At 37.8% G+C, this 25749-nt stretch overlaps 1 protein-coding gene across 1 annotated transcript; it reads left to right on the top strand.

Moving 5' to 3' along the window:
* Window positions 1-1758: 1758 nt before the first annotated feature.
* On the top strand, window positions 1759-21570 carry ANKEF1 (ankyrin repeat and EF-hand domain containing 1; the record flags this gene model as incomplete). Its single annotated transcript, XM_080716835.1, has 9 exons — window positions 1759-2316; window positions 7469-7668; window positions 8375-8524; window positions 9806-9929; window positions 15031-15853; window positions 17274-17500; window positions 18766-18929; window positions 20085-20222; window positions 21412-21570. The coding sequence occupies exons 1-9, from the start codon at window positions 1971-1973 to the stop codon at window positions 21568-21570; spliced, it is 2331 nt and encodes a 776-aa protein (XP_080572961.1). The 5' UTR covers window positions 1759-1970.
* Between the last annotated feature and the right edge of the window lie 4179 nt (window positions 21571-25749).

The following is a 25749-nucleotide window of genomic DNA, read 5'->3' as shown; positions in this document are numbered from 1 at the left end:
TTGCTTGGTTCACATCTGTTTGCTCAAATGAGCCAGGCCACCATCAGACCCATGCCTGTGGCTCAGGATAGGAGGAGCAGCCTCATCCGAGCTTCTGACAGTTGAGTCCCACGTGGCAATGGAGTTATTGTCCCAGAAAAAAAAATGAAAAAATCAAGGAAGAAAAGCAAGCAGGGCTTACCAAGCCTGGCCTAATACTCAGTCCAAAGGGTTATTTACCCATAAATGATCAGGAGGAGATAAAATTGAAGGTATTAGAATGGCCATCATTATTTAACCTACTGTTTATGGAACAGTAGGTTGTTTATGAAAATTTATAGTTGTCTCTCTACCATTTTTATTTCCACATTAAGCCTTATTTCCACTTAAGATGACACAGGAATTGTTCATCTCACCTTTGGCATCTTACCAAGCCCAGTAGATTTCTTTTATAATGGCCCCTCAATATTTAATCCATTCTTCCTTCCTTCCTTCCTTTTCTTTCTTTCTCTTTCATTCTTATTTTCTTTTCTCTCTTGTGATTGAACCCAGGGGCTTTCTACCTCCAGGCTATGCCCTTTTTATTTTGTTTTTGTTTTATTTTTAGCTTATTTCACTTTATTCTTTTTTGTGAGATTAACTTTTTTATTTTTTATTTTTTTTATTTATTTTTCTTGGTGCATTGTAATCATACATCACATTGGCATATAAGACTTGAGAGGATATACAAGCACACATCATCCAGTTAGCCCTCATCCAATCCCCATCCCATTCCCTCCCCCATGCTTGATTGGTGATTAATCACCCTTTTTATTTAGAAATGGGAGTCCTGCTGAGCTGCTGCAGCTGGCCTCAAACCTACAGCCTTCCTGTCTCAGCCTCCAAAGTTCTGGGATTACAGGCATGTGCCACCACATCTAACACCATAAATGTGTGTGTGTGTGTGTGTGTGTGTGTGTGCGCGCGCGCGCGCACGCGCGCGTGTGTGTGCATGTGTGTGTGTTTTACTGGGGATTAAACCCAGGGGCATTCTACCTCTGGACCTTTGAACTACAAATTCTAGCTTTACTTTTTAATTTTTGGAAACAGGGTCTCACTAAGTTGCAGAGGGCCTTGCTAAAGTTGCTGAAGCTAGTCAATCTGTGATCCTCCTATCTCAGCTTCCCAAGTACTGGGATTACAGGTGTGTGCCACCACACTCAGTTTATACATTCTTTATAATATTTTTAAGCTACTAAACTTGTATGATCTCTACAATGGTGGGAGACATGGTAATACAGAGCCAGATTGATGGGAGCTAAAATTCTTATTTTAGCATTTTAGTTAACCTAACATTCTTGGGTAAAATGGAAAAGCAATATTGAGAAGAGAAGGTTAAATAAGGTACCAAGAATATCACATAGAAAACTAGTATTAATTATGAAGATATATATATATATATATATATAAACTTCCATAAAGTTAAGAAATATATTTCATAAAGTTAAAATATTAAATGTATAATAATATATAACTTTATGTCAGTTAATATTTTAAATTAATATATAATTCCTACTTTCTGAATTCAGTTGCAATAAATTATAATAGCATTTCACAAGAAACAGCCTCTTAAGTACATATGCTTTAAAATACTTAGTTATTAAACATAAAGATAATAAAATTAACCTTGTATTATCTTTTCTTCCTCCCTCCCTCCCTCCTTCCCTCCCTTTCTTTTTCTCTTTTTAATTTTTCTCTCTTCCTTCCTCCCTCCCTCCTTCCCTTGCTCCCCTTGCTCATTCTTTCTTTCTCTCTCTCCCTCCCTCCCTCTCTTCTTTCTCTCTTTCTCTTTATTTCTTTCTCTCTCTCCCTCCCTCCATTCTTTCTCTTTCTTTCTTTCTTTCTTTCTTTCTTTCTTTCTTTCTTTCTTTCTTTCTTTCTTCTTTCTTTCTTTCCTCCTGCTGTAGTTTCTGTTTTTGTCCAAAAAGCATTTTTAAGAAGCTATCCCAGCAATGGCTTTAACAGACAGGAGACTCGAGAACTTACAGATCTACAAAGTTCTTCAGTCTGTTCGGAACAAAGACAAGAAGCAGATAGAGAAGCTGATCAAGCTTGGATACCCTGAACTAATTAATTTCACAGAGCCTGTTGATGGGCTCAGCGCTCTGCACTTAGCCTCGGTGTCCAATGACATCGATATGGTCAGATTCCTCCTTGACCTTGGGGCTCACCCTGATGTGCAAGACCGAATGGGCTGTACTCCAACCATGCGGGCTGCAGAACTGGGTCATGAATTGTCAATGGAAATACTGGCCAAGGCAAAGGCTGATATGACTATAGTTGATAACGAAGGAAAAGGTAAAAGTTCCAAGATTCTATCCAGATTTGCAGCCAGAAATCAATGAAATGGACTTTTCTTTACATTCCAGCACCTAAGAATACTGCCTTCTCATAATTTACAAGGACATCTTAGGGAAACCAGTTTTTACAACTGGCTAACTTTAATAGTATTAGGATTAATCTGTGGTTGGTTGTTTCTGTTTAAATGAGAATTTTCATTATACACGCCTTATTATCATAATCATAATTCTTATATAAAGTACTATTTAGAAAAAAGGTAAGGAAGATAATTTTTTACTCTTTTTTACATTTTAGAACCTTGGGGAGTACTAGATCCAGAACCCCAAAAAGATTTTGTTTTCTCTTCATAGCAGTTTGTATGTTCTAGAAAAGACATTTGGGAACTAGAGAGGCTAAGGTAGATTCTGGCATAATCTCCAATTTGGGGGGAGTCAATTTTTAATGTATTTAGAAATAGAACTTGAAAACTTAGACATAATGTTTAAAGGATTACTCAAGCGAAATAGCTATACTCACATAGCCCATGACCCTCCCTAATCCTTTTTCAAGAGTATGGTCTAGGACTTCTTTCTTAAATTACTTGAGGTTCAGGCAAGGGTTGACACAGCCACATGAACATCTCCAAGATAATTGACACTAGGCTTAATATAAATTGTTAGATAAAATCAGTGGTCCCAGGAAATTGCTACAAGTATGATTCCATTAACATCCACCCAATCCTGGAAAAATGAATCCTATTTAATAAAGTTGATGTCTTTGGACAGGAGAAAAATTGACTTTTGTAATTCTCTTAAGACTTGATATTTGATACATGCCTTGCTTAAAATAAGAGGAGAAAGCAAAGGAAAGCAAAAGTTATTTACTAAAACAACATAACAAAATAAATTTTGGATGCCTCTAAAAGTCAAATATGGTTTAAAATGTTAGATCCTGGAAAAAAAGTCTCTTCAAGCTTTATAAAATTCCATTTCCCAAAATGGATTCTATGGAATCCCTGGGATGTTAAAAAGTGCTTCATGCAAAATTGGTTCCACTGTTGAATTTATTAAAGAACCATTGAAAAAAAAATTTAGTTATGTTTCTTTTGCATTGTCAGACCAAGGATGACAACATTTCTCATACTTATTTGACCACGAATTAGTTTTTCCAAATGACATCAAATATACGTGGAGTTTTTTAGAGTAAATACTGAGAAACAGTATAATGGAGAAAAGTGTACTTTTCTTGAGTTTGAAGCAAAAAATCAAGGTCACGTACAAAAAATTGAAATAATTTAGAATTTTTATAGCATAAAGATCTAAAGTTATAAAATTTTAGAAGTTATCAAGGTAAAGTCAGAAATTGGGTCAAGTAAATATTTGTAGCAAACAGAATAACCATATAGTTTATATTTACTCATGAGCTTTATACTTTCACTCATGAGTTTAATAGCTGATTCAGGGTGGCCAGTGGCTTGCCCTTGACACAGGATTCTTCTCACATTGATCCTGACTCACCTGGCACATCCTCAGCGGGGTTGCCACTTGTCAGACATTTTGTACACACAAGTCATCTCTCTCCTGTTGACATCCTACTTCTCAGTGGCTGATGTTGATTCACTATACATTGATTCAAAGCATGAACACTTTTGAGTGGTTAAATGGATTTTATGAAGGAGGTAAGTTAGACTCTAGACTTAAGCTATAGACTTTTTTTTAACAGTTGTCCAAGTATGGAAAAGGTAAAAGCTTTAAGCCAAAAAATTATTTCCTATATATTAAAAATTACAAGGCCGGGCGTGGTGGCGCACGCTTGTAATCCCCGCGCTTGGGAGGCAGAGACAGGAGGACCGCGCAGGTTCGAAGTCAACCGGACGCGCTGGCTTAGGAGACCCTGTTTCCAAATAAAAATATAAAATAGGTCTGGGAGTGTAGCCCGGAGGTTCGAGGGCTTCCAGGAACCCCAGGACCACCAAAAAAAAAAAAATTAAATAAATAAAAAAATAAAAATTATACATACATTATATATACACATATATAATTATATATGTGTGAAAAATACAAAGGTAATTGGTGTTTGAAATTATTCTCCTAAGAGATAAGCTTGATAGTTTCATATAGAACTCATCTTATTGGCTTTCCCATTTATAGGAATGCATAACCAGTTCTAACTGCAATATGCCAGTTCTATTATAAAGTATAATTTTTTTCTTTTCTGCTTTTTCTTCAGTTTTGAAAAGTTGATACATGTTCTTTGTAGCTTAAACCGTTAGCCCATATAGTCTTTAGCTGTTAACTGTACTGGGTCGTCATCACAAAATATCTATTTCATAAACGCCTAAAGGCCTTTTGTAATACATTTGGCCTCATCTGTATGTTTGGGTTGTTCTTATTGTTGTCATTTTGTTGCCTCAGTCGGTTCTTGTCTATGTTTTGCACTTTGATTTATTTTCAACTATATACTTGAACATCTTCCTTTAAATGTTGAATAACCTTATTTTAGGTGCATCGGTTTATATTAAATATATTGAGGTTTTTTCTTTTCATATTAATTACTTTATTTTAATGGTAAAATTTAGCTACTTTGGATGATACATTGTCATTTATTTTATATTATGAAAGTAAAATATAACTAATATAGAGAGATAGGTAGAATATTTTCCTATATTACCCATATAGTTTTTTAGTTTATTTTGCTTTGTGTGTATTTTCTTCTACGTATATTCTCTAAAATTAATAGTATGCTTTTAATTCTCTGAGTGGTAACCTTCAGACCTGCTTGTTGAGTTAGTATCTTCAATTGTATTGATTCTTTGTTATAAAAGATAAGATTTGATTTCTCTCGCCTTGTGCACCTCCTCCTTCTACCACCTAATTTTACAGTCCATTAGAATCAGTTATTTCAGCAATTCCCTTTTACTTTACTGCTACCTGCCTCTTGACTTATTTCCTTATATTCCATAAATATCTTAATCTCTAGTAGAAAGAGATAAAAAAAACTCAAATGCTTAACTCATCTGTCTTTCCCTCTCTTCTAAACTTGTGTTAGTTTACAGCATTTCTACATTATAATGAATTACAATGTTCTTTTGTGTAGCTACAGTTCCTGAGGTGATTTTGCTTTTTTCTAAGGCTGGAGATATTTGTTTAGTGACATATTCTCTATCGATGTCTTGGTAGACCCACTCTTGCCATCAAGTAGTTTAGCCCACATTTGGGAGGGGAGGACTTCATTTTAATTTCCTTAATCTTATATCTGTTCATTGGCTTTATGTATAAACAGCAGCTTGAGTATAAAATTTCCCTATTTTCTTTTCCAGTGACATAATAGAAACTCATGATTCTCTAACATGGAATATTGCTGTGGGGAATTTTTTCCCCCACTAGACATGAGTTGAATTTTTGTCTCAATGCTCACAAAAGACTTTCTCTGCCTGGCTTTAGCTCTCAAGTCTTCATCACTGCTCTTAAGCAACTTTTCTTAAGATACAGTGTTCCCTTTTCATCTTTAGACTCCGGTTCTTCACTTTAAGAAACCGTTGTTATATCTCTATATAATTTTTCTGTTTCACTTGGTGTGCGTGTGCGTGTGTGTGTGTGTGTGTGTTACTAAAGATTGAACGCAGAGGCATTCTACCTCCAAACTATACCTCCAGCCCTTTTTACTTTTTTAAATTTTGAAACAGGGTCTCCCTAGATTGCTGAGAGTCTTATTACATTGCTGAGGCTGGCCCCAAACCTTTGTTCTTCCTGACAGCCTCTCAAGTACTGGAATTACAGGCATGTGCCACCATGCTTGGCTTCTATTTGGTCTCTTATTATTGAAAAATGGTTACAAGATGTTGAATCTCCTTTACCTCTCCAGACCATTTAGACCCTTCCCTCATTTCAGTTGCTGTTTAATCTCTTCCTCCCGTGCCCTTGGCCACAGGTCTGGCAGTGTCTGCTCTCCTCCTTCCTGCTTCTAATCTGACTTTCCTTTCTTTCTTTCATGGTTTTTTCTCTTCCCTAAGTTGTGCTGGTTTAATTTAATTTTTCATTCTATTCATCTTCTGTTGTCCTCAATCCTCCTCCCTGGTCTCAGTCTATCTTTATACTTCCATTTTAGGACAAGTTATATTTAATTCCTTTACTGACAGAGAAACCGATCAGTCAATAATTTTCATTGATGTAGTTTTCCTGGTTTATATTTTTAACCTGGCGTTCTTTATCAATTTTCCTACTTTCTTGTGGTATCTTTTTCATAGATCACATGATGTTTTGTTGGGGGGTATTTGAATGAAGCCTCTTTCCGTATTGAGCTAATTACAAAATCAGTTAGAATTTGTTGTTTACCCAGGACTCTCTTGCAGACATTCTGCCCTGGGATTCTAACTGTGCACCTGCCATGTAGTCCACTGTTGACATGAATTATGTTGAGGGTCTGTATGTCATAGGTCCTGGGTATGGAAATTTAGTATTTTTCTCTCTTCAGTGGAAAGAAATGGTTTGCCAAAATGGCAGAGCCTCCTGTGCTCCAGTTTCCATCTCATTACTGTTACACTGATAGCCTGCTTCCTAAAAACATGGGTTTGGAGGGAACCCAGTGACCGACCACACACAGTGCTATAGATTCCAGGAAGGGACAGTTGGGGTACAGGTCACAGGATGCCACGTGTTGACAGAGGTTCACACAGCAGCACGCCAACTGCTCTGTCACCCAAGTCTTGCAACATTTAGATGTAACTGTTTTCTAACTCTAGCAAACATGAGATTCTCTTTATTAATTTTCTGTCTTGGTATTTTAGTTGGTTTCAGAGGAGAAACCAAGGCAGATGTGTTGTTGCTTTCTTGTCTCTAGCTAGTTGACTATGAATCTTTTTTTTTTTTTTTTCGGGTCTGGAGATGGAACCCAGGGGCATTCGACCTCCGAGCTAAACCCCCTGCCCTATTTTTTATTCTTTATTTTGAAACAGGGTCTCACTGAGTTGCAGAGGGCCTCACTAAGTAGCTGAGTCTGTCCGCGAACTGTGATCCTCCGGTCTCAGCCTCCCGAATGCTGGGATTACAAGCCTGCACCACCACGCCCGGCTGACTATGAATCTTTAAATTACCCCTTTTTCTTTCCAGTCAGATTCAAGTACGTCCAAGTGGTTAATGGAATACTCTTTGGGGATTCTACCTTCCTGCAGGTGTTCTGTTTTACTGCATTTTGCCTACTAAGCGGCATTACCGGTGCACTCTCATTGCCCTCGAACACAATGCAGATGTCAATAATATTAGCTATGAAGGAAAACCAGTGTTCCTGAAAGCCTGTGAAGAAGCACACGATGTCAAGGAAATGTGCCTGACCTTCTTGGAAAAAGGAGCCAATCCAAATGCTCTCAACACAGTATGGCTATTCCTGTGATTATACATATTTCTTTATTCTATTACATGTCATATTAGTATAATTGTTTCACTTAAATATTATAAAAATTACCTTGTTAGGTAATAGATCTTTCAACTCAGGTGCTTGAAGATGATATACTTTCCTTATTTTTATTTTGTCATGATTCTGTATTCTACCTGCTAATTATGTTTAGAAGATTGTTACTTATTATTCATAAAGTCAAAATGTCATGATAGGAAATAGTAGGACAGTATCACTGAAACCTAATGAAAATTATCTTCTTGGAAATAAAATACATATTTCTGCTGTTTCTTATATACATTTCCCTTCTCTTCAACTGGCTGATTTTATTGAGTTTCCTTGTAATGGTCATTTCCAGAGAGAAAAATAAGTATGCTTTTCTTCTAATTAGAAGACAATCATGATGTGATTTGAGCATATATTACCCCCTCTACCCTCTTCCATTTCCTGGGTTGCTGATTTCTTTGTAAGAAGTTGGGGTATTTTAAGCCTGTGTGCTCTCACAAGGGCACACAGGCTGACCTTGACTCTCAAGTTCAAGGTCTAGGTTTTGGACACCGACCCATTGTACTTGTTTAATATTGAGCGTAAAGCTAAGGTTCAATGGATTCGAGCCATATGTGTACTGAGTAACTTCTTGGGTGTGACGGGGTCCACAGCAGCTGCTGTTTCACATTCAATCCAGTCCACAGGTCGCACGGCTTTGATGGAGGCCTCACGAGAAGGTGTGCTGGAAATCGTCCGGGGGATCCTGGAAAGAGGAGGTGAAGTGAATGCATTTGACAATGATAGACATAACGCTGCTCATTTTGCTGCCAAAGGAGGCTTCTTTGATGTAATAATCTGCTCTTTGCTTTAACAATTGTTGCTATAAAGTTCCTCTCCTTTCTCTAAAAAAACTTTTACATGCCATTTAGGTTATATACGGCAGCATTTTTTTTTTAAGTGCCTATGTTGTTGCATCTTGATTTCCCCAAATAACTTTAAATTTTTAACTTTAATGTAATTCACCTCTTCATGAAGTGTTATCTCTGCTACTTCACTGAATACTACTAGTCACATTTTTCCAAATGTTTGAGTATGACAATTAGAAGTTATGCCAATGGGACTACCCTATTTTACGCCTCCATTATGGGTTAGCATTCTTGAAATTCTAATGATGTAATTGTGGAAAGAGCAAGGCCGCCACACACTTTAGGTCCCTGGTAATTGTGTGTATCTAAACGATACACCTGAGCCAGGCGTGGTGGCGCACGCTTTTATTTTTTATTTATTTATTTATTTTTTATTGGTGCACTGTCTTCATACATCATAGTAGGATACATACTTTTGTAGACATACATGCACACTTTTCCCAGTCAGCCCCCACCCAATCCCCACCCCATTCTCTCCCTATCCCTCCCTCCCATTGGCGCACACTTTTAATCCCAGCATTTGGGAGGCTGAGACAGGAGGATCGCAGTTCACAGAGAGCCGCAGCTACTACTTAGTGAGGCCCTTTTCAACTCAGTGAGACCCTGTTTCAAAATAAAGGATAAAAAAAATAGGGCTGGGGGTATAGCTTGAAGGTAGAATGCCCCTAGGTTTCATCCCTGGTACCAAAAAATAAATAAATAAAATTGAAATAAATTATACACCTAAAATTTTAAACTCTAAATATTCTCACATGATAGCAAAGGATAGCACAGGGTAATTTAAGACCCTGTTTCAAAACAACAGTACATAAATCTGGGAATATAGCTCAGAGGTTGAACACCCCTGGGTCTCACTGAGTTGTGAAGGGGCTCGATAAGTAGCTGAGGCTGCCCTGGAACCACTATCCTCTGGTCTCTGCCTCCCAAATGCTGGAATTAGAAGCGTGCACCACCACTTCCAGCCTGAAATATTCTGTATTTGATCTGTGCAATACAGTAGCCACATTTGGCTTTTGCACACCTTAAGTGTGGCTTAGTAAAACTAAGAAAATAAACTTTTAAATTCTTTACTTAGTTTGGCTTTTCCATAGCCATATGGGGCTAATCAATAATATTTTGGATAGTACAAGTTTAGGTGCCAGTCTTCTTTAAATAAATGTACATTCCTATTCCTCTATAATATCAAAATTTTTATTTTGCAGATATTAAGGCTTCTTTTTGCCTATGATGGAGATCTGAAGTTGATTGCAATGAATGGGAACACACCACTTCATTATGCGGCCATGGGTGGTTTTGCAGACTGCTGTAAATACATAGCTCAGCGAGGTAAAATTGTCCAGCTATTTTGTGCTGAAAGTGCTCGTGGTTCACTCAGGTCACTTGATGCTTGTCTTTTTCATTAGCAACTCTCATGTGTATTAAAAAATTGAATTTTTTTTTCCTATACTATCTTCTGCTAAATCATGAAGCTAGTCTTAGAAGTGATGAAGAACCATTTTCCCAGATTTTAAGGGTTATTTGTTAAAAATCTAAAGTGATATGTTCATGAACTAACCCAACATTAAAGTGCTTATAATTGATCAAATTCCTTACTATAAAAGTACTAACATCAATCTACAGAAGGACAGACATTGAAAATTATACCCTTTAGTCTGAATTCTTATTTTGTCTAAAAAATTATATGTACCAAGTGCAAAAGTAACCTTTTTAAGTAATTTGAAGTTATAGGTGAAATATATGGGAGAAAACATAAAATGAAAGTTTTTGTGGAAAAGTTGAGATATAAGTAGTATTTATTATTTAGATTTTTCCTGTAACTTTTAAGTAGCTATTAATTTAGAAATATAAACTATATTATATATAGTATAGCTTGATAACTATCTTAAAATAAAAATATTAGCTGTATATTTAATAAAATATGTAGAACCATTTGTTACTAGTTACCCGCTAATTGAACGTGCATCAGAAGGTTAACTCTTGATCCGGGCGTGGTGACACACACTTATAATCTCAGTACTTGTAGGAGGCTGAGACAGGAGGATCACAGATTCTTGGCCAGCCTCAGCTACTTAGTGAGGCCTCCTCAACTTAGTGAGACCCAGTTTCAAAATAAAGGATAAAAAATGTATGAGAAATAGCAAGAACTTAAGGTCCAACAATCCTATAATAGAGCAAGCAGAGAATTTTAGAAGTCACTGGGACATATATACTATACTGTAACTATTACTATAAATGAAACTTACATGTCTACATAACTAATAGCGTACTATTAGTTAATAATATACTGGTATACTGTCATATAATAGTAACTAACAGTATACTATTTGATAAATTTTTATTTTATAAGTTTATAACTGCCCCCAAAGAATAAATCTTTCTAATGAATAAGGAAAGAAGGCTAAATCAGATGCGATTTTTTTCTTCTCACTCTGTCTTATTGGTTTTCTTTTCAGAGCTGTCACTGAGCAATTTATTCTGACATTTCATTTCTAACATTGTATATTTCTAAAGATTATAGAAATCTTTCCAGTTGACACGAGTCTCTTCAACTTACTTATTTTTTTTCTTTTTCTTTTTTTTCTTTCTTTTTTTTCTTTTTTTTTTTTTGGTGGTATTGGGGTTCCTGGAAGCCCTTCTACCTCCGGGCTACACTCCCAGACCTATTTTTACATTTTTATTTGGAAACAGGGTCTCTTAAGCCAGCGGGCGTGGCTGGCTTCAAACCTGCGCCATCCTCCTGTCTCTGCCTCCCAAGCGCGGGGATTACAAGCGTGCGCCACCACGCCCGGTCTCCTTGTTTCTTATTAGGATAAATACTGCCACACACACGCTCTGTCACTCAGGTGTTTCTGGGGTAAAGCCACAGAAAGCACATTGAAAAGCAAAGGGCAGTGCTTGGATCATGCAAATAGTTCTTGCCCAATGATGCAGGAAAGATCTCTCCTCCTGGAACTGTCTTAAAACTATTTCTGAAACAAATGTCTGAAATGTTCTGAGTTCTGTGGAGTGCTTGGAAATGCAAGCACATGTCACCATATCCTATGTGGGTGACCCAATTCCAAACCAGAAGTGTTATCGGCTACATTTCCATCTTTGGAATCCTAGATCTAAAGCGATGCGAGCAGCTAGAAGCCACAAGCAAATGAAATGCTCATTTCTGAATCAACTCCCTGGGTTTCGTCTCTTCTGTATTTAAATGTGAAGCATTTGTGTTGGCGGGATTCTTTCTTCCCACATAAAAATATCATACTTGATACACTCCTCGTCTGGCCCCTGGTCCTGCTGTTGGAGCAATATACAGCTCCCTGGAAGCAGACCAAGAACCATATCATATCAAGGGTGGAAGCGGGGGACTTGGAGCAGCCTCCCCAGGCGCCTCCTGAGAGCTGTCCTCACTGGCAGTGGCCAGCGGGAGCTGGACAACGTTCCGGTAGAGCTCGAACAGCAGAGGGAAGGGATAGGTCATTACTACAGCCAGCCGTCGTCATTGCTGAGGGACTGGTTGCAGTACCCCCAAAGGTATTTAAATTCTTATGTGAGGCCTGGCGTAGTGGCATACGCTTGTAATCCCCGCGCTTGGGAGGCTGAAACAGGAGGATCGCGCAGGTTTGAAGCCAGCCTCAGCTAATTAGTGGGGTTCTCAGCAACTTAGAGAAACCCTGTTTCCAAATTAAACACAAAAAAGGTCTGGGAGTATAGCCTGGAGGTAGAAAGCCTCTGGGCTCCACCCCCAGTACCACCAAAAATAAAAAATAAAAAAAATAAAAAATAAAATATTAAATTCTTATGTGAAATGGTGAAACATTTGCATATAACCTACATACATCTTTTTATATGCTTTAAGTCATCTTTAAATTAAGTATCATTCCCAATACAATGTACATACTATGTAAATAGTTGTTACACTGTATAGTGTAAGGAATGATGACCAGGGGAAAGTACACATGTTCAGCACAGATGCATTTTTTTCTCTAATATTTCCAATCCTTGGGGGGGGGGGTGTTGGATCCTTGGGTACAGAACCTATAAATAAGAAGACTGACTATAATAAGGGAAGAGACAAAAATTCCAAGTCGAAGAGAGAAAAAGTACCATCATAGTTTACAAATCAATTTGGATATATGAGTTTTTAAATCATGTAAAGATAAGATTTTTAACTAGGAAGAAACCAGCCATAGGAGAGGACAAGCTAAAGCTGGTCTAAAAGCTTTCATCCCCTTAGTGCTCGGGAAAACATAAAAGGGGTGGCTCAACCTGGTGTGGTGACGCATGCCTGTAATCCTGGCACTTGAGAGATTGACACCGGAGCATCGAAGGTTCAAGAACAGCCTCAGCAATGTAGTGAGACTCTCGGCCACCTAGCCAGACTGTTTAAAAATTAAAAATAGAGTTGAGGGTGTAGTTCAGATGTAAAATGGCCCTGGGTTCAATCCCCAGTACAAAAATAAAAATAAAAAGGGTCTGGCTTGTGAGGTTGTATATAAAAACCTAGATACCTGGATAAGCAAATAGCTGAATTAAAGCAATAGCCTAAGAATTACTATAGAATTTCACTATGAAATTACTATGCTATCTAATTTGATTATTGAAACCATTCTAAAGTTCCCTTCTCAATAAGGCCACTGTTTTTAAAACTGTCCAATATAGAAATTTTAGAATCGATATTGTCCAAGTGCCCTTTTACATTCTCCTGCCACTAGTAAAATTATATTTTAGGATACATGTGTAATTTTTGACAATAACAAAAATTAACCTTGAAAAACTTATTTTTTCTTTCCTTTTTAATTTTTTTGGCATTTTTTTCTTTTGGTTTCCAGGTGTCTTTTTTTTCTTTCATCTCTCAACCACACAAAAGCAAAATAATATTATGAACTATATTGTCCCCATCAAGGCAAGCATCTTTTTTTATATGGAATAAAATTATAAAGTATCAGAAGGGCATGATTTGGTTTGGTTTCGGTCTTGGCTTTGGTTTTTGCATACAGCTACCTGTTCATTTTTATTGCTGGAGGTACTGATCAGATACTAATCTTTTTGATATATGATACTGGATAAACCTTCATCTTGATTGAAACTATCAGAAAGTGCCTTCTTATAGTCTAATTTAGTTATATACCCAATATATTATTATTATTTGCAGTGCTGGTAATTGAACAAAGCTGTGTTCTAACTCTGAGCTAAACCACTAGTACTTGAGTTTTTTTTTATCTTGAAACAGAATCTCACTAAATTGCTGAGGCCGAGCTCAAACCTGTGATTCTCTTGTCTCGGTCTCTCAAGTACTGGGATTATAGGCATGCACCATGCATCTGGGTACACAATTGATTTTTAATATCTAGAGACACAGTATAAATAACACAGCCTTCTTGGTAGCATTAAATAGATTCCCTGATGCATTCGGATAAGTTTAGATTCTTGTAAAACACTTACAAATAATGGTGGGTTCATGAGGGCTAATTTGGTGGTGTGTGCATGTATGCCTATGCTATCTTGTATTCCACTAAGATGTATGACTACAATTCACCAATAAAAAATTAAAAAAAAATAGTGGAGATCTTAAAATCATATAAAGAACAAAGAAAGGCAGTGTCAACCTAAAATAAAGTGAAACCGTATGGTTAGATATTGAAAAAAATGAACTAAAAGAGAAGATGAATTTTAATGTCTAACTTGCACATGAATATAAAGCCAGAATCATCAGATTAGTTTTTTCCCCTGTTGAGTTTCTTCACATGACTTTACAACAAAACAGAAGACTACTATAGATTGCCTTAGGTTAATGAAGAAAACTGATAAAATATTATTTAAGATTATATAGATTTACAGTCTAAATAATTTGAAAACAAGCAGGTATCCTTTAACATTCTGAGCTTATTAGGCCCTTTAAAGCAATGTCTCTACCGCAAGCATCCAATCTGATATTGTTTCAGCTATTGACATTTTAAATAAAATATCTAATCATCTATAAGGATAAAACGTCTTACTCTTCTGCAAGCAAAAATGAATTATAAACTTAACTTTGTCAGAATTCATTAAAGTTGAGCCCACAGGAAAAAATTATAGCTTAATTTTTTTTTTTTTTTTTTTTGGTGGTACTGGGGTTCCTGGAAGCCCTTCTACCTCTGGGCTACACTCCCAGACCTATTTTATATTTTTGAAACAGGGTCTCTTACGCCAGCGCGGCTGGCTTCGATCCTCCTGTCTCCGCCTCCCAAGCGCGGGGATTACAAGCGTGCGCCACCACGCCCGGCTTAAAGCTTAATTTTATAATTATAATATCTAAATGTGCTCTTCTCTATATACTCATAACTTTAGGGCAAATTTATGGCTAATTATTCAAAATTAAGGAGACAGTTGAATGAGTGTCATTTGTAGGGTCATGCAGGCGTCTGGACTCTGTTCCTAATAATGATGCTTCATGTTTTAGGATGTGACCTGAAATGGAAGAATTTAGATCACAAAACTCCCAGGATGTTGGCAAAAGAAGGCGGGTTCAAAGCAGCGAGCAAAGAAATACGACGAGCGGAACGAATTGCTAATAAACTCGCAAAGCCAGGAGCCAAAAATCCTAATCCACTCTGGGCCCTCAGGCTTCACGATTGGTCTGTAGAACAAGAGACTTCCCTCCGGGAAGCCTTTGCCTTTGTGGACAGAGGTGATGGGACGGTTACCAAGGATGACTTTATACTGGTGCTGGAAGAGAGGCAAGAGTTCGCAGCCCCGGATCAGTTGGCTTTGGTGGCACAACTTCATGAAAAATCCCGAGACAGTGGGGTCAACATTAATGAATTCTTTAAAGGAATCAGATACTTACACAAGTCTTTCGTCTTGGGATCCTATGGGCCCAAGAAAAAGAAAAAGGGGATGGGCAAAAAGGGAAAGAAAGGCAGATTTGTTTTACCCCTCCCGATCTGTGTCATTCCCGAACAAGCATTCCCACGCAGGACAGATGGTGGGCCTCCCTATTACATGATTGAAACTTACCAGAATGTGACTGACTGCAGCCGGTTCAATCATGATCACCCACCAGAACACCCCATTCAGGATGATTCTGCTTGGTACATTGATGATCCGGGGAAGGTATTTTCAAACATCAATTTCATCACCAAAGCGGGGGACCTAGCATCTCTGAAAAAAGCATTTGAATCAGGAATACCAGTGGATATGAAGGATAATTATTACAAAACACCACTAATGACGGCGTGTGCAACTGGAAACATAGATGTTGTCAAGTTTCTTCTTGAAAAAGGGTACGGTTTTGTTGTTGTTGTTGTTGTTGTTTTGGTTGAGGGAGGCTTAAATTTATAGTCTTCACATTTCAAAAACATGAAAGAAGGCCACGAGAGCCAGACACTCAGAATTTGGTAGCAAAGGAATTCGCTGCTTCATGGAAGCCTACAATAAATAGATCTGACACGAGGACCAAGGATAATGGGAACCTGAGATTATGTGTGCACAAAGATGGTTTGCCAATAGAGATGGTTTTGCACAAAGTAAGAATGAACACATTTTTGGGCTGGGGATAGAGGGAGTCTTCTGATTATCACTGATTTCTATCAGTGATAGGATAACTCCATTTGGTCTCAGAATCTTACCCGGAAGATGTGCAGTGCCTTTTTAATCTGCCTCTGATTCTGTGAGTATCCCACCAAATTCAAATAGGTAGGACTGTGGGGATAATGACTTAAGATATGTCTTCCAGAGGGGCAGACTTTGCCTCAGTTAACTTATAAATATCTTTAAATTCTCAAAAACATAACTACTTTTTGCGGGGGTTTTTCTCTTTGTAATACTAAGGAGCATTCTACCCCAAGCTATACTTACAGCACAGTTTTAATTTTTGTTTTGAAACAGGGCCTTTCCAGATTGCTGAGAATCACTAAGTTGCTGAGGCTGTCCTCAAATCTGCTCCTACTGTCTCAGCCTCCCAAGTACTGGGATTACAGGCATGCATCATCACACCATGCAAAACAAAAGTATTTACTTTGTAAACTAAAACCATTGTTCAGGGTTAAATTTTTTCTTTTGCCATAGTTGTATAGCCTGGTACTGTGCTTCCATTTTCTCATTTATGTAATGGTCTTCTGATGAGACTCAGCTCAGAAATTTTTGATGATTAAAGCAGTTAAAATATATAAAGCATTTTCTGGTATAGTAATTATACATTGGAACAAAATTATTCCTATTATTACTACATATCAAAGCTTAAATTTACATATTATCAAAAGAAATGTAAAGCAACTAAGGAGAACTTGAACTTTTTGATAGTCAAATACAACAAGGACTAAAATTTAAAATAAATACATTATAATTCTTTAATTTTTAATAATAAAATTGCATTTAAAAATATATAACATGCATAAAAAATAGACACAGAGTAGAATAACAAATTATTTTCCCTTCTATCAACTTTTATCTTCACTGGAACTAGTTTTATAATTTCCCTAGATTCTAAGCTTTGCTTAGAATTTAAAGCAAAATGCAAAGAAAGTTAAGATAGTCATATAAAGAGATTATAAATTTTTCACAAATAAGAGTTGACAAGGAATATATGGTACAGAGCTTATAACTGAACAACTTGCTAAAACTATATGAAATCTTTCTTTGGCACTCTAGCTTCTGGTACTCCAAACAACAGGTTTTAATTTATATTTCTATCTTATTTAATAGGGCCAACGTCAATGCAACAGATAATTTTCTGTGGACTCCACTACATTTTGCATGCCATGCGGGCCAGCAAGACATTGTTGAACTTCTTGTTAAATCTGGGGCTTCAATAGATGCAGTTTCAATCAACAATTCAACTCCCTTAAGTAGAGCCATTGAAAGCTGTAGACTGGATACTGTAAAATACTTACTTGATATTGGTGCTAAATTCCAGCTGGAAAATAGGAAAGGTATGTGTTCATGTTATTGATGATTGGGGTTAAAAACAAAGAATTTAGGTTAGATTTCAAATGCCTTTAATTCTGCTCTTGTAGGAGAACATGGTCCCCCGGGTTACTAACGCAAACAGATGCCATAATTAAGTTATGAAAATTTGTCTTATACCCAGTACCTCTCAAATCATTGAAGTTAAAAGGCCAGTTCTTTATGCATGGAATCTATTCTGAACTGCTACCAATAAATAATGATATACTAGTAGAGTGAAATGGAAAGAAACATAAGATATAAGTCCAAACCTTTTTTTTTTTTTTTTTTTTTTTTTTTGCAGTATTAGGGATAGAACCCAGGGGCATTCTACCTCTGAGCTAAACTCTCAGCCATATTTTTTATTCTTTATTTTAAAACAGGGTCTCAATAAGTTGTGGAGGGCCTCACTAAGTAGCTGAGGCTGGCCACAAACCTGTGATCCTCCTGTCTCAGTCTCCCAAGTTCAGGGATTACAAGCGTGCGCCACCACATCAGGCTCAAACTTTTTTAAAATTTATTATATTTAACAAATTTCTTCTTGAAAAAGGCTATGTATTAAATTGCTATATAATGTTCTTTTTATTTTTATTGGTACACTATGGTTTCACCTTATAATGTGGATCATATTGGCAATGGCATACATTCACACTGTACTTGGTATCCTCATCCCCTGCTTCCCCTCCCCCCAACAATGAGTGTCCAGGTTGACCATGCTACATTCACACTATATTCAAATGTAGCTCCTCCATGAATCAACCTCAGCCTTCTTCCTCTCCTACATAATGTTCTTAGCATTTAATTTCTGTAGTTATTTCATTGTGAATCGGGAAGCATTAATTTGTCAGCTTGCAACAGATTACAGATTACACCTCTAGTTATCCATCACTGGTATAACTCTTAACTTCCTAATAAATAGCAGACTAGAGACTCTAGTCTTTAGATTCCTCTGAAATCTGATCAAGTAATTGCTGAATTGAGGTGAAAATACCATTTTAAGAAATGCGGTGAAAACTTTTAAGAGACTAATTAAATTCTGTGCCGGTCAGTAGCACTTTGAGTTATGGTTATTTGAAAGCTGGGTCCACTGTAGAGGTTACCTGATCTGGCGCTGTGAACTTTCCGCTCTTGGCTTTACTACTCATCATCCACTCTGGCTACCAAATACTGAAGATTTACGTGCTGAGTTTTGGTCTACATGGTTTATCATTAGGTCTATTTATCATAACTGAATTTTTAATGTTTTAAACAGGGCACACTGCCATGGATATTGCAAAGGCTTATGCTGACTACAGAATAATTGATCTGATCAAAGAAAAGCTAGATAACTTGCCTAAACCAGCAGAAACCCCAAAGATGAAAGGAAAATCAGGTCTTAAATTGAAGGCTGAAGGCCCTGAAATTAAGAAAGAAGAGGTAAAGCTCAATTGCCCATAGTGATGGGGGTCTCCTTAAAAACTGGATGGGGATGGGGACAGCAGCTCTATTTATGCATCATTACACAACACGGGCAAAAATAATATTCAGGGCACACTTTCAACAGCATTATACAGTTCTTTTAAAAAAAGAATCTAACACAAAATCTTATCACTGAAGGCTCTAAAAAGTTCTTATTTGAATAGAATCTACATAAAAAACAAATATAATGAAAATGGTGGGGAAAAAAACTCAGATATATATGTATTTGGTCCTGAGTTTCTGAGATGGTCCAAACAGGGAAGGGAGGGGTAACTTATGGGAAATGAAGTAAGACATAACTTTTCTTCTTTTTAATCTCATAATATTTTATTGCCCATCCTGACACATACACATCAGGGAATTTTAATGAATTATGCTGGATATAGAACCGCTTTTAACTTGGAATATGCAGCAAAATGACTCTAGCAGGTTTCAGATATGCCAAGTTGAGTATCCCAGTTGGTAATCTGGAGTGGCTTAGGAACCTCTAAACCACTAACAGAAGGCTGAGGTAGTTGTTGGTGGGAATTACCCAGTCATCAAAGCTAGGCATTAGCAGGGAGCCCCTAAGCACATTTCTCAGCTGAAAGCTTCTTTCAGGGAAGCAGAAGGTCTCCTGGAGGTTCTCCTAGAACAGAGGAGAAGCATGAAATTCAAGAGTGAAAAGCTCTGATGCCATCACAATGGAAATGTTGGTGGTAGGAAGTGGAATGGGTAAGGGCTTGCTTGAAGGCAGACAGAGAATATAAACATGGAGGATGGTAAAAACAGCACAGAGTGAGGAAGAATCACTCAGCTAACACTACTGTGCTACTGTGTGCACCATTGCCATTTCAGTAAGATTACATTCTTCTGGCTAATGAGGATCCAGGTCAAGGGTAGATATCTTGAAGATTTATGTGATCTGTCACTGATACTACTGGTTAAGTACAGTTAAACAACACAATGTATTTATGCCCACCCAAAGTTTAAATATTTTACCTCATATTATAACTTGTCCAATGACAGTTTTAGGCTTTCTTTCATGGTTTTAGAGCAAGACGTAGGACAACAAATACTTTAGAAAGTAGATACCAGGCTTTTCCATTTATAGATTTTTAATCTTGTTTCCAGGAACCACTTTCAGCAATTTATTCTATACCAACTATATCAGAGGAAAAGAAAATGCGTAAGGATACCGTGGTTTATCTCAACTCACTAATTACCAGTGGCTATACCAAGAAAGTGGATATCACATTTGTTCCACGAAGGGTAAGTACTTTGGAAAGATGTTCATAGCAGCTGGGAGTTGTGGTGAACACTCGTAATTCTAGTACTTGGGAGGCTGAGAGGAAGATCATAGGTTCAAGGCCAACTTCAGCAGCTTAGTGAGGCCCTCAGCAATTTAGTGAGACCCTGTTTTAAAATTAAAAAAAAAAAAATAGGACCAGGGATTCAGCTAAGAGGTAGAAAACACCTGGGTTCAATTCCCAGGATGAAAAGAGTAACTAAATAAAATAAGGGCTCTTGATAGCATGGTAGACCTCATCATGTCACTGTTCAAATATTTTCTTTGCAGATCATCCAAAATATATCTAAAGCTTACCTTTCACAGTTACTCTCTGTGCGTGTCCTTTTGCCAGGACCTGCTACTTTTGATTAAAGAAATCCAACTTTCAGTTCCCTATATCTGGTTCATCCTGTACTATTTTATATTGACATTTACATTTTCCGTAAACTACTGACATCTTTCTTGATCCATGGCATGGCCAACATCTATTTAATCATTAGGTTGTAGAGATACTTTTTCTTGGTAGTTCTCAGACCCAACCCTTTTTCTTTATATTCTCTACTGTCATATCATTTGGAAGTTTCATGTTAATCAAGATTAGATAGATCCAGTAATCTTCTAAAATGTCTGCACTTAAAGAGGTGGAGACCTGTGTGCACACGTGCTTGTGTGTGTATGTGGGTATGTGTGCAAAAGAGTTGTCTCTCCAGGGCCCATCAAACAGACTGAAAAAGCAGCTCCTCTTTTATTTTGTTATGAAAATAATTTTACTCCTACTTTAGACATAAAGTTTGTAAACCCAAATGATCCTCCAATTCCTTTCCCTTCCTCTTTTGATACTCTAAAGTGAACAGTAGCTGGCCTGAGAGGAGCTGGCTAGAAAAGTAGCTGAAGAACATTTCTGAGCTCAGTTCCCAGATAGATATCACCAGAAGTTGAGTTTAGCTAACCAGTGATGTGCTTGGAGGAGGGGGGATTAAAATACATTCAGAAGTGAGTTTGATAAATTTAATTTAAACTATCAAAAAGCTTCCTGGGCTGGAGGTGTGCCCAGAGATGGAGTACTCGCCTAGCACTAAATTGATTGTACACATTGGAGATTGTCTGCATGCCAGCAAACTCACTAGTGGTCCTATCCCTAACTGCTCTGGGTTTGGTTGTCTTTTTAAGATTTGGAGTCCTGAAGCCACAACAGCAGAGCTTATCAGAAAGAGGGAGCTACGTCGGGAGAGATTGACCTACGAGGTGGACTTTGAGGATTTCATGATGCCTTTTCAGAAGAGCATCACAGAGAAAGCTAAAGCGTTGGAAGACGCTTTGAAAAACTGAATCACAGCACTTGCTGCTTGAGGCAAATGCTTTGGGGTACAGGGACAAAACTTTGGGGAAAAAATGATATTTCCATCAAGGTCAAAGCAATCCATCCATTCAGAATTAATGACCAAGTATTTGTTTTAACGGCTATAAATATTCTGATATGTATAGTGAAAATGTAATTTATTCTACAATGAATAGCATATTCTTGTGACTAAGTCCCCCAATCACCATTAAGAATCCAACAAGCCAGGTGTGGTTGCACACGCTTTGTAATCTTAGCATTCGGGAGGCTGAGACAGGAGGATCACGGTTCGCAGGCAGCCTCAGCTACTTAGTGAGGCCATTTGCATCCCAGTGAGACCTTGTTTCAAAATAATAAAAAATAGGGTTGGAGTTTTAGCTCAGAGGTAGAATGCCCCTGGGTTCCATCCCCAGTACAGAAAGAAAGAAAGAAAGAAAGAAAGAAAGAAAGAAAGAAAGAGAAAGAAAGAAAGAAATCCAGCAAAGCTAGACGTAGCATCACAGCAGCACACACCTGTAATCTCAGTACTTGGGAGGCTTAGATAGGAGTATCTCAGATTCAAGGCCAGCCTCAACAACCTAAGAAAACCATCTTTCAAAATAAAAACAGAAAATGGGGCTAGGAGTATAGCTTAGGGGTAGACCACCCCTGGGGAAATCTGGGGGACAGATTCAGCTCCCTCATCCCTCTGATGAGGTTTTTCTGGAAATTCAGGTTCTCCCTGCCTCCTAGAGCAACCCTGTGTGATTAAGGTCAGGTTCCCACAGCGGCGATGGTTTGCTAACACACTCTCGTGCCTCTTTTCTTTTGCTGGATCATTTGTCCTGCCCCCCCTCTGCCAGCCTTCACTGAGATTACCTCTGTATGCACCTGCTCCTTGTCCCCCTCTGCCAGCCTTCACTGAGATTACCTCTGTATGCACCTGCTCCTTGTCTTCAAGCTGCTTCTGGAAAGGCCCAAACTAAGACAAAACCTTTGGTATTGTTAGGATTCGCAGTCCTATAGTGCAATTTTTGAAAATGTACTCTATTATGTTTATTATAAAATAAATATTTTCCCAGTCTGGAGAATTTTCCCTCAGAGTCTTTTATTTGCAATGGAGAGGCAGTTCAGGTGGTATTCCTACAGTAGCTAATACTTTAGATAAAACTTCCAGATGCCAGAAAAAAAAATTATATATATATATATGAATGACTAAAGGTATTATATGTGAATTTTCCTTAAGGCCAAGTGAATGTATGTGTGTGGGGGGTGGGGGGAGCTAAGAGATCCAGAAAGAAGGAAACCTTACAAGTATCCTTTGCATTTAGACCTGGGGATTGACTCATACTTAGGAGGAGGTATGCTAGGGTTATGCTAGAGAAATAGAATCAATAAGATGGGTGGATGCATGAATGGATGGATAGATGAAAGATAGATAGATAGGTAGAGTTTTAAAGAGTTGGTTTGCATAATTATAGGGATTGACTGGGCAAGTCCTAAATCTGTAGGGATAAGGAGTCAGGATATGCAGGCTCGAATCCCTTGAGTAGGAGCTCTCCATGAAGCCCATGGGTGAAATTTCTTCTTCCCCAGGAAAGCCTCAGTTCAGCTCCTACCCCTAAATACTTCTGTATGTCCTCTCTAAAAGTAAACATTCTTTTGCATAGCCATATTATAGCTGTCAAATTTTTCACTCTGGTTAAAGCAACTGAGGATCTGACCACAAGCATATTTTTTTAGATAACCTCCTCTACATAAAGTTATATGTTACACAATTCCTTCACAGTGACAACTAAGATTGGTTGTTGGTTGAGTTACTAGGTACTATAACTTAGTCAAGTTGAGATATAAAACTAACAACCCCTACAGATGTTCTACTGAGTAAATCGCTAACATAGGTATCACTAACACCAGAAATTTCAGTGGGTGCTGGATCAGAGAGCCAAAAACATCCAAAGATCCCCTATTGCTGCTTCACCCATTTTCCTTTCAAGATATCATTTGTTTTCACATAAGCACCCTCTCCACTTCCCCTTAATTTTAAATTTGACCTGTTTATATTTAGTATAATTTTTTTTTTTTTTTTTTTGCGGGTCTGGGGTTGGAATCCAGGGGCATTTGGCCTCCAAGCTACACCCCTGCCCTATTTTTTATTCTTTATTTTGAAACAGGGTCTCACTTAAGTTGCAGAGGGCCTTACTAAGTAGCTGAGGCTGTCCACGAACCACGATCCTCCAGTCTTAGCCTCCCAAATGCTGGGACTACAAGCGATTGCCACCACACCTGGCTTATAATTTTAATTGTCCACATTTATGGAGTAGAATGTGATAATATATAAGTCCCAAATTCTAACTATTCCTCTAGTTACTCATCACTGTGCAATGAATGCATACACATTGCATGTATAAGCAAATTCTTTTCTTCTTCTGTTAATCTGCCCTTGGTCTGTTTTATTCGTAGGCCCCAGGTGCTGAACCTAAGAGAGCAGAGGAAAAGGTTTTCCTCCCATACACAGTTCTTTACTATCATTATTTATTTTGATGTTCAAATTGTCCATGATTCAGCTAGTAGAAAGTCCTTCAAGTCAGCTCCTGCTGAGAAGACACTTTTGCTTCTGATAATAACTAGAGAATTCTTCTTGAATGTGAGGTTTGAAATCACTTGCCTCTGGTTTCACTCAGTAACAAGGAAAATGCATCTTCAGTAGCAGATCTTCAGAGGCTATAACTTTCTGTTATCACCCTAGTGAGTAAATTTCCCAAGTGTCAGTTTGATATATAGTGCTATCCTATGAAAACCTTCAGCCATTTGCAAACATAAATAGAATAAGTGTTAATGTTGGGTCTTGTTAAACCTCCTTCCCCATTATGAAATGTTTATATTCATTTGAATTGCTCAACATGTTTGAATGGGAACCCTGGGAGCAGGGCTTTCAAGTGACTTAATTTGGAGTGTATTGCTAAAACCAAACAGAGCATGGCCAAAGCTCTAACAATGGCCTACAAAAACATCAGTGCCAAGCAAGGCGTGATGGCACACACTTGTAATTCCAGTACTTGGGAGGCCGAGACAGAAGGATCACAGGTTTGCGGCCAGCCTTAGCTACTTAGTGAGGCCATCTGCAAATTACTGAGAACCTGTTTCAAAACTAAAGAATAAAAAATAGGGCTGGTGTGTAGCTTGGATGTGGAGTGTGCTTGAATTCAATCTCTAGTACTGAAAAAGAAATGAGTGCCATTTGAAGGGAGGTCCCTGGATTACCAGCAGCAGCATCACCTGGGAGCTTGATCCCATAAAAAAATAAATATTATGTATGATAGTCTCAGACTTGTAAATATGTAAAATGTACGTAAGTAGTAATTTTTCTAGGTTTTATAATTGTGAATTATCTGAATTTTAGTATTTTTGCCTTGCATTTTCTATTTTTTTGTATTTTGCAATAAACATAAATTACTTTGTAATAAACAATCTTATTGTTTTAAGAAGGGAACTGCTATTTGACTAAGAAGTCCAGAATACCAAAGTGACTTTATTAGCATTTGTGTCTTTAATTCATTTTATATTCTTAGTAAAGATTTTCTCAGTAGGAAACTAACCAAGAATTCAGGAGTAATTGACATGGAAGGTAGTGCTCCCAGGGAACACCAGTGTGGGGTGAAGGGTTGAAGCAGGACTGGGAATGAAAGAATTCAAACAAGGGTGAGCTTTCAGATGGGGCCCCAGTTTCAAATAACCCACTGGAGACAGGGGTACTCTAAAGCACCAATAAAGGGGCTGAGCTTCTGGATTCCTGCATCAGCCTGTTAATACCCCCAGCTAGAGGAGAACTGCAGAGGCTGTTGAGGGTACCCAGGGCAATTCTATGAAGCTCACAGTAAGAACCGTTGACTAGCAAGTATGTAGAAGTTGGGGGTGGATGCATTGCAAAGCAAAGATATTTAACTTAACACCTTGGCTAACTGGATAAGGGTGTAGGTTTTGTATTCCGTAGACCTGGTTTGGAATGCATACTTTAATGTTCTCTTTTTGTGTGTGTGTGTGTGTGTGTGTGTGTGTGTGTGGTACTGGGGTTCCTGGAAGCCCTTCTACCTTTAGGCTACACTCCCAGACCTATTTTTTATATTTTTATTTTGAAACAGGGTCTCTTAAACCAGCGCGGCTGGCTTTGAACCTGCGCGATCCTCCTG

This window comes from Muscardinus avellanarius (genome assembly GCF_963383645.1).
Source record: "Muscardinus avellanarius genome assembly, chromosome: 19".
NCBI lineage: Eukaryota > Metazoa > Chordata > Mammalia > Rodentia > Gliridae > Muscardinus > Muscardinus avellanarius.
Note: the sequence above shows the minus strand (reverse complement) of the source record. Positions and strands in the feature narration are given on the sequence as shown.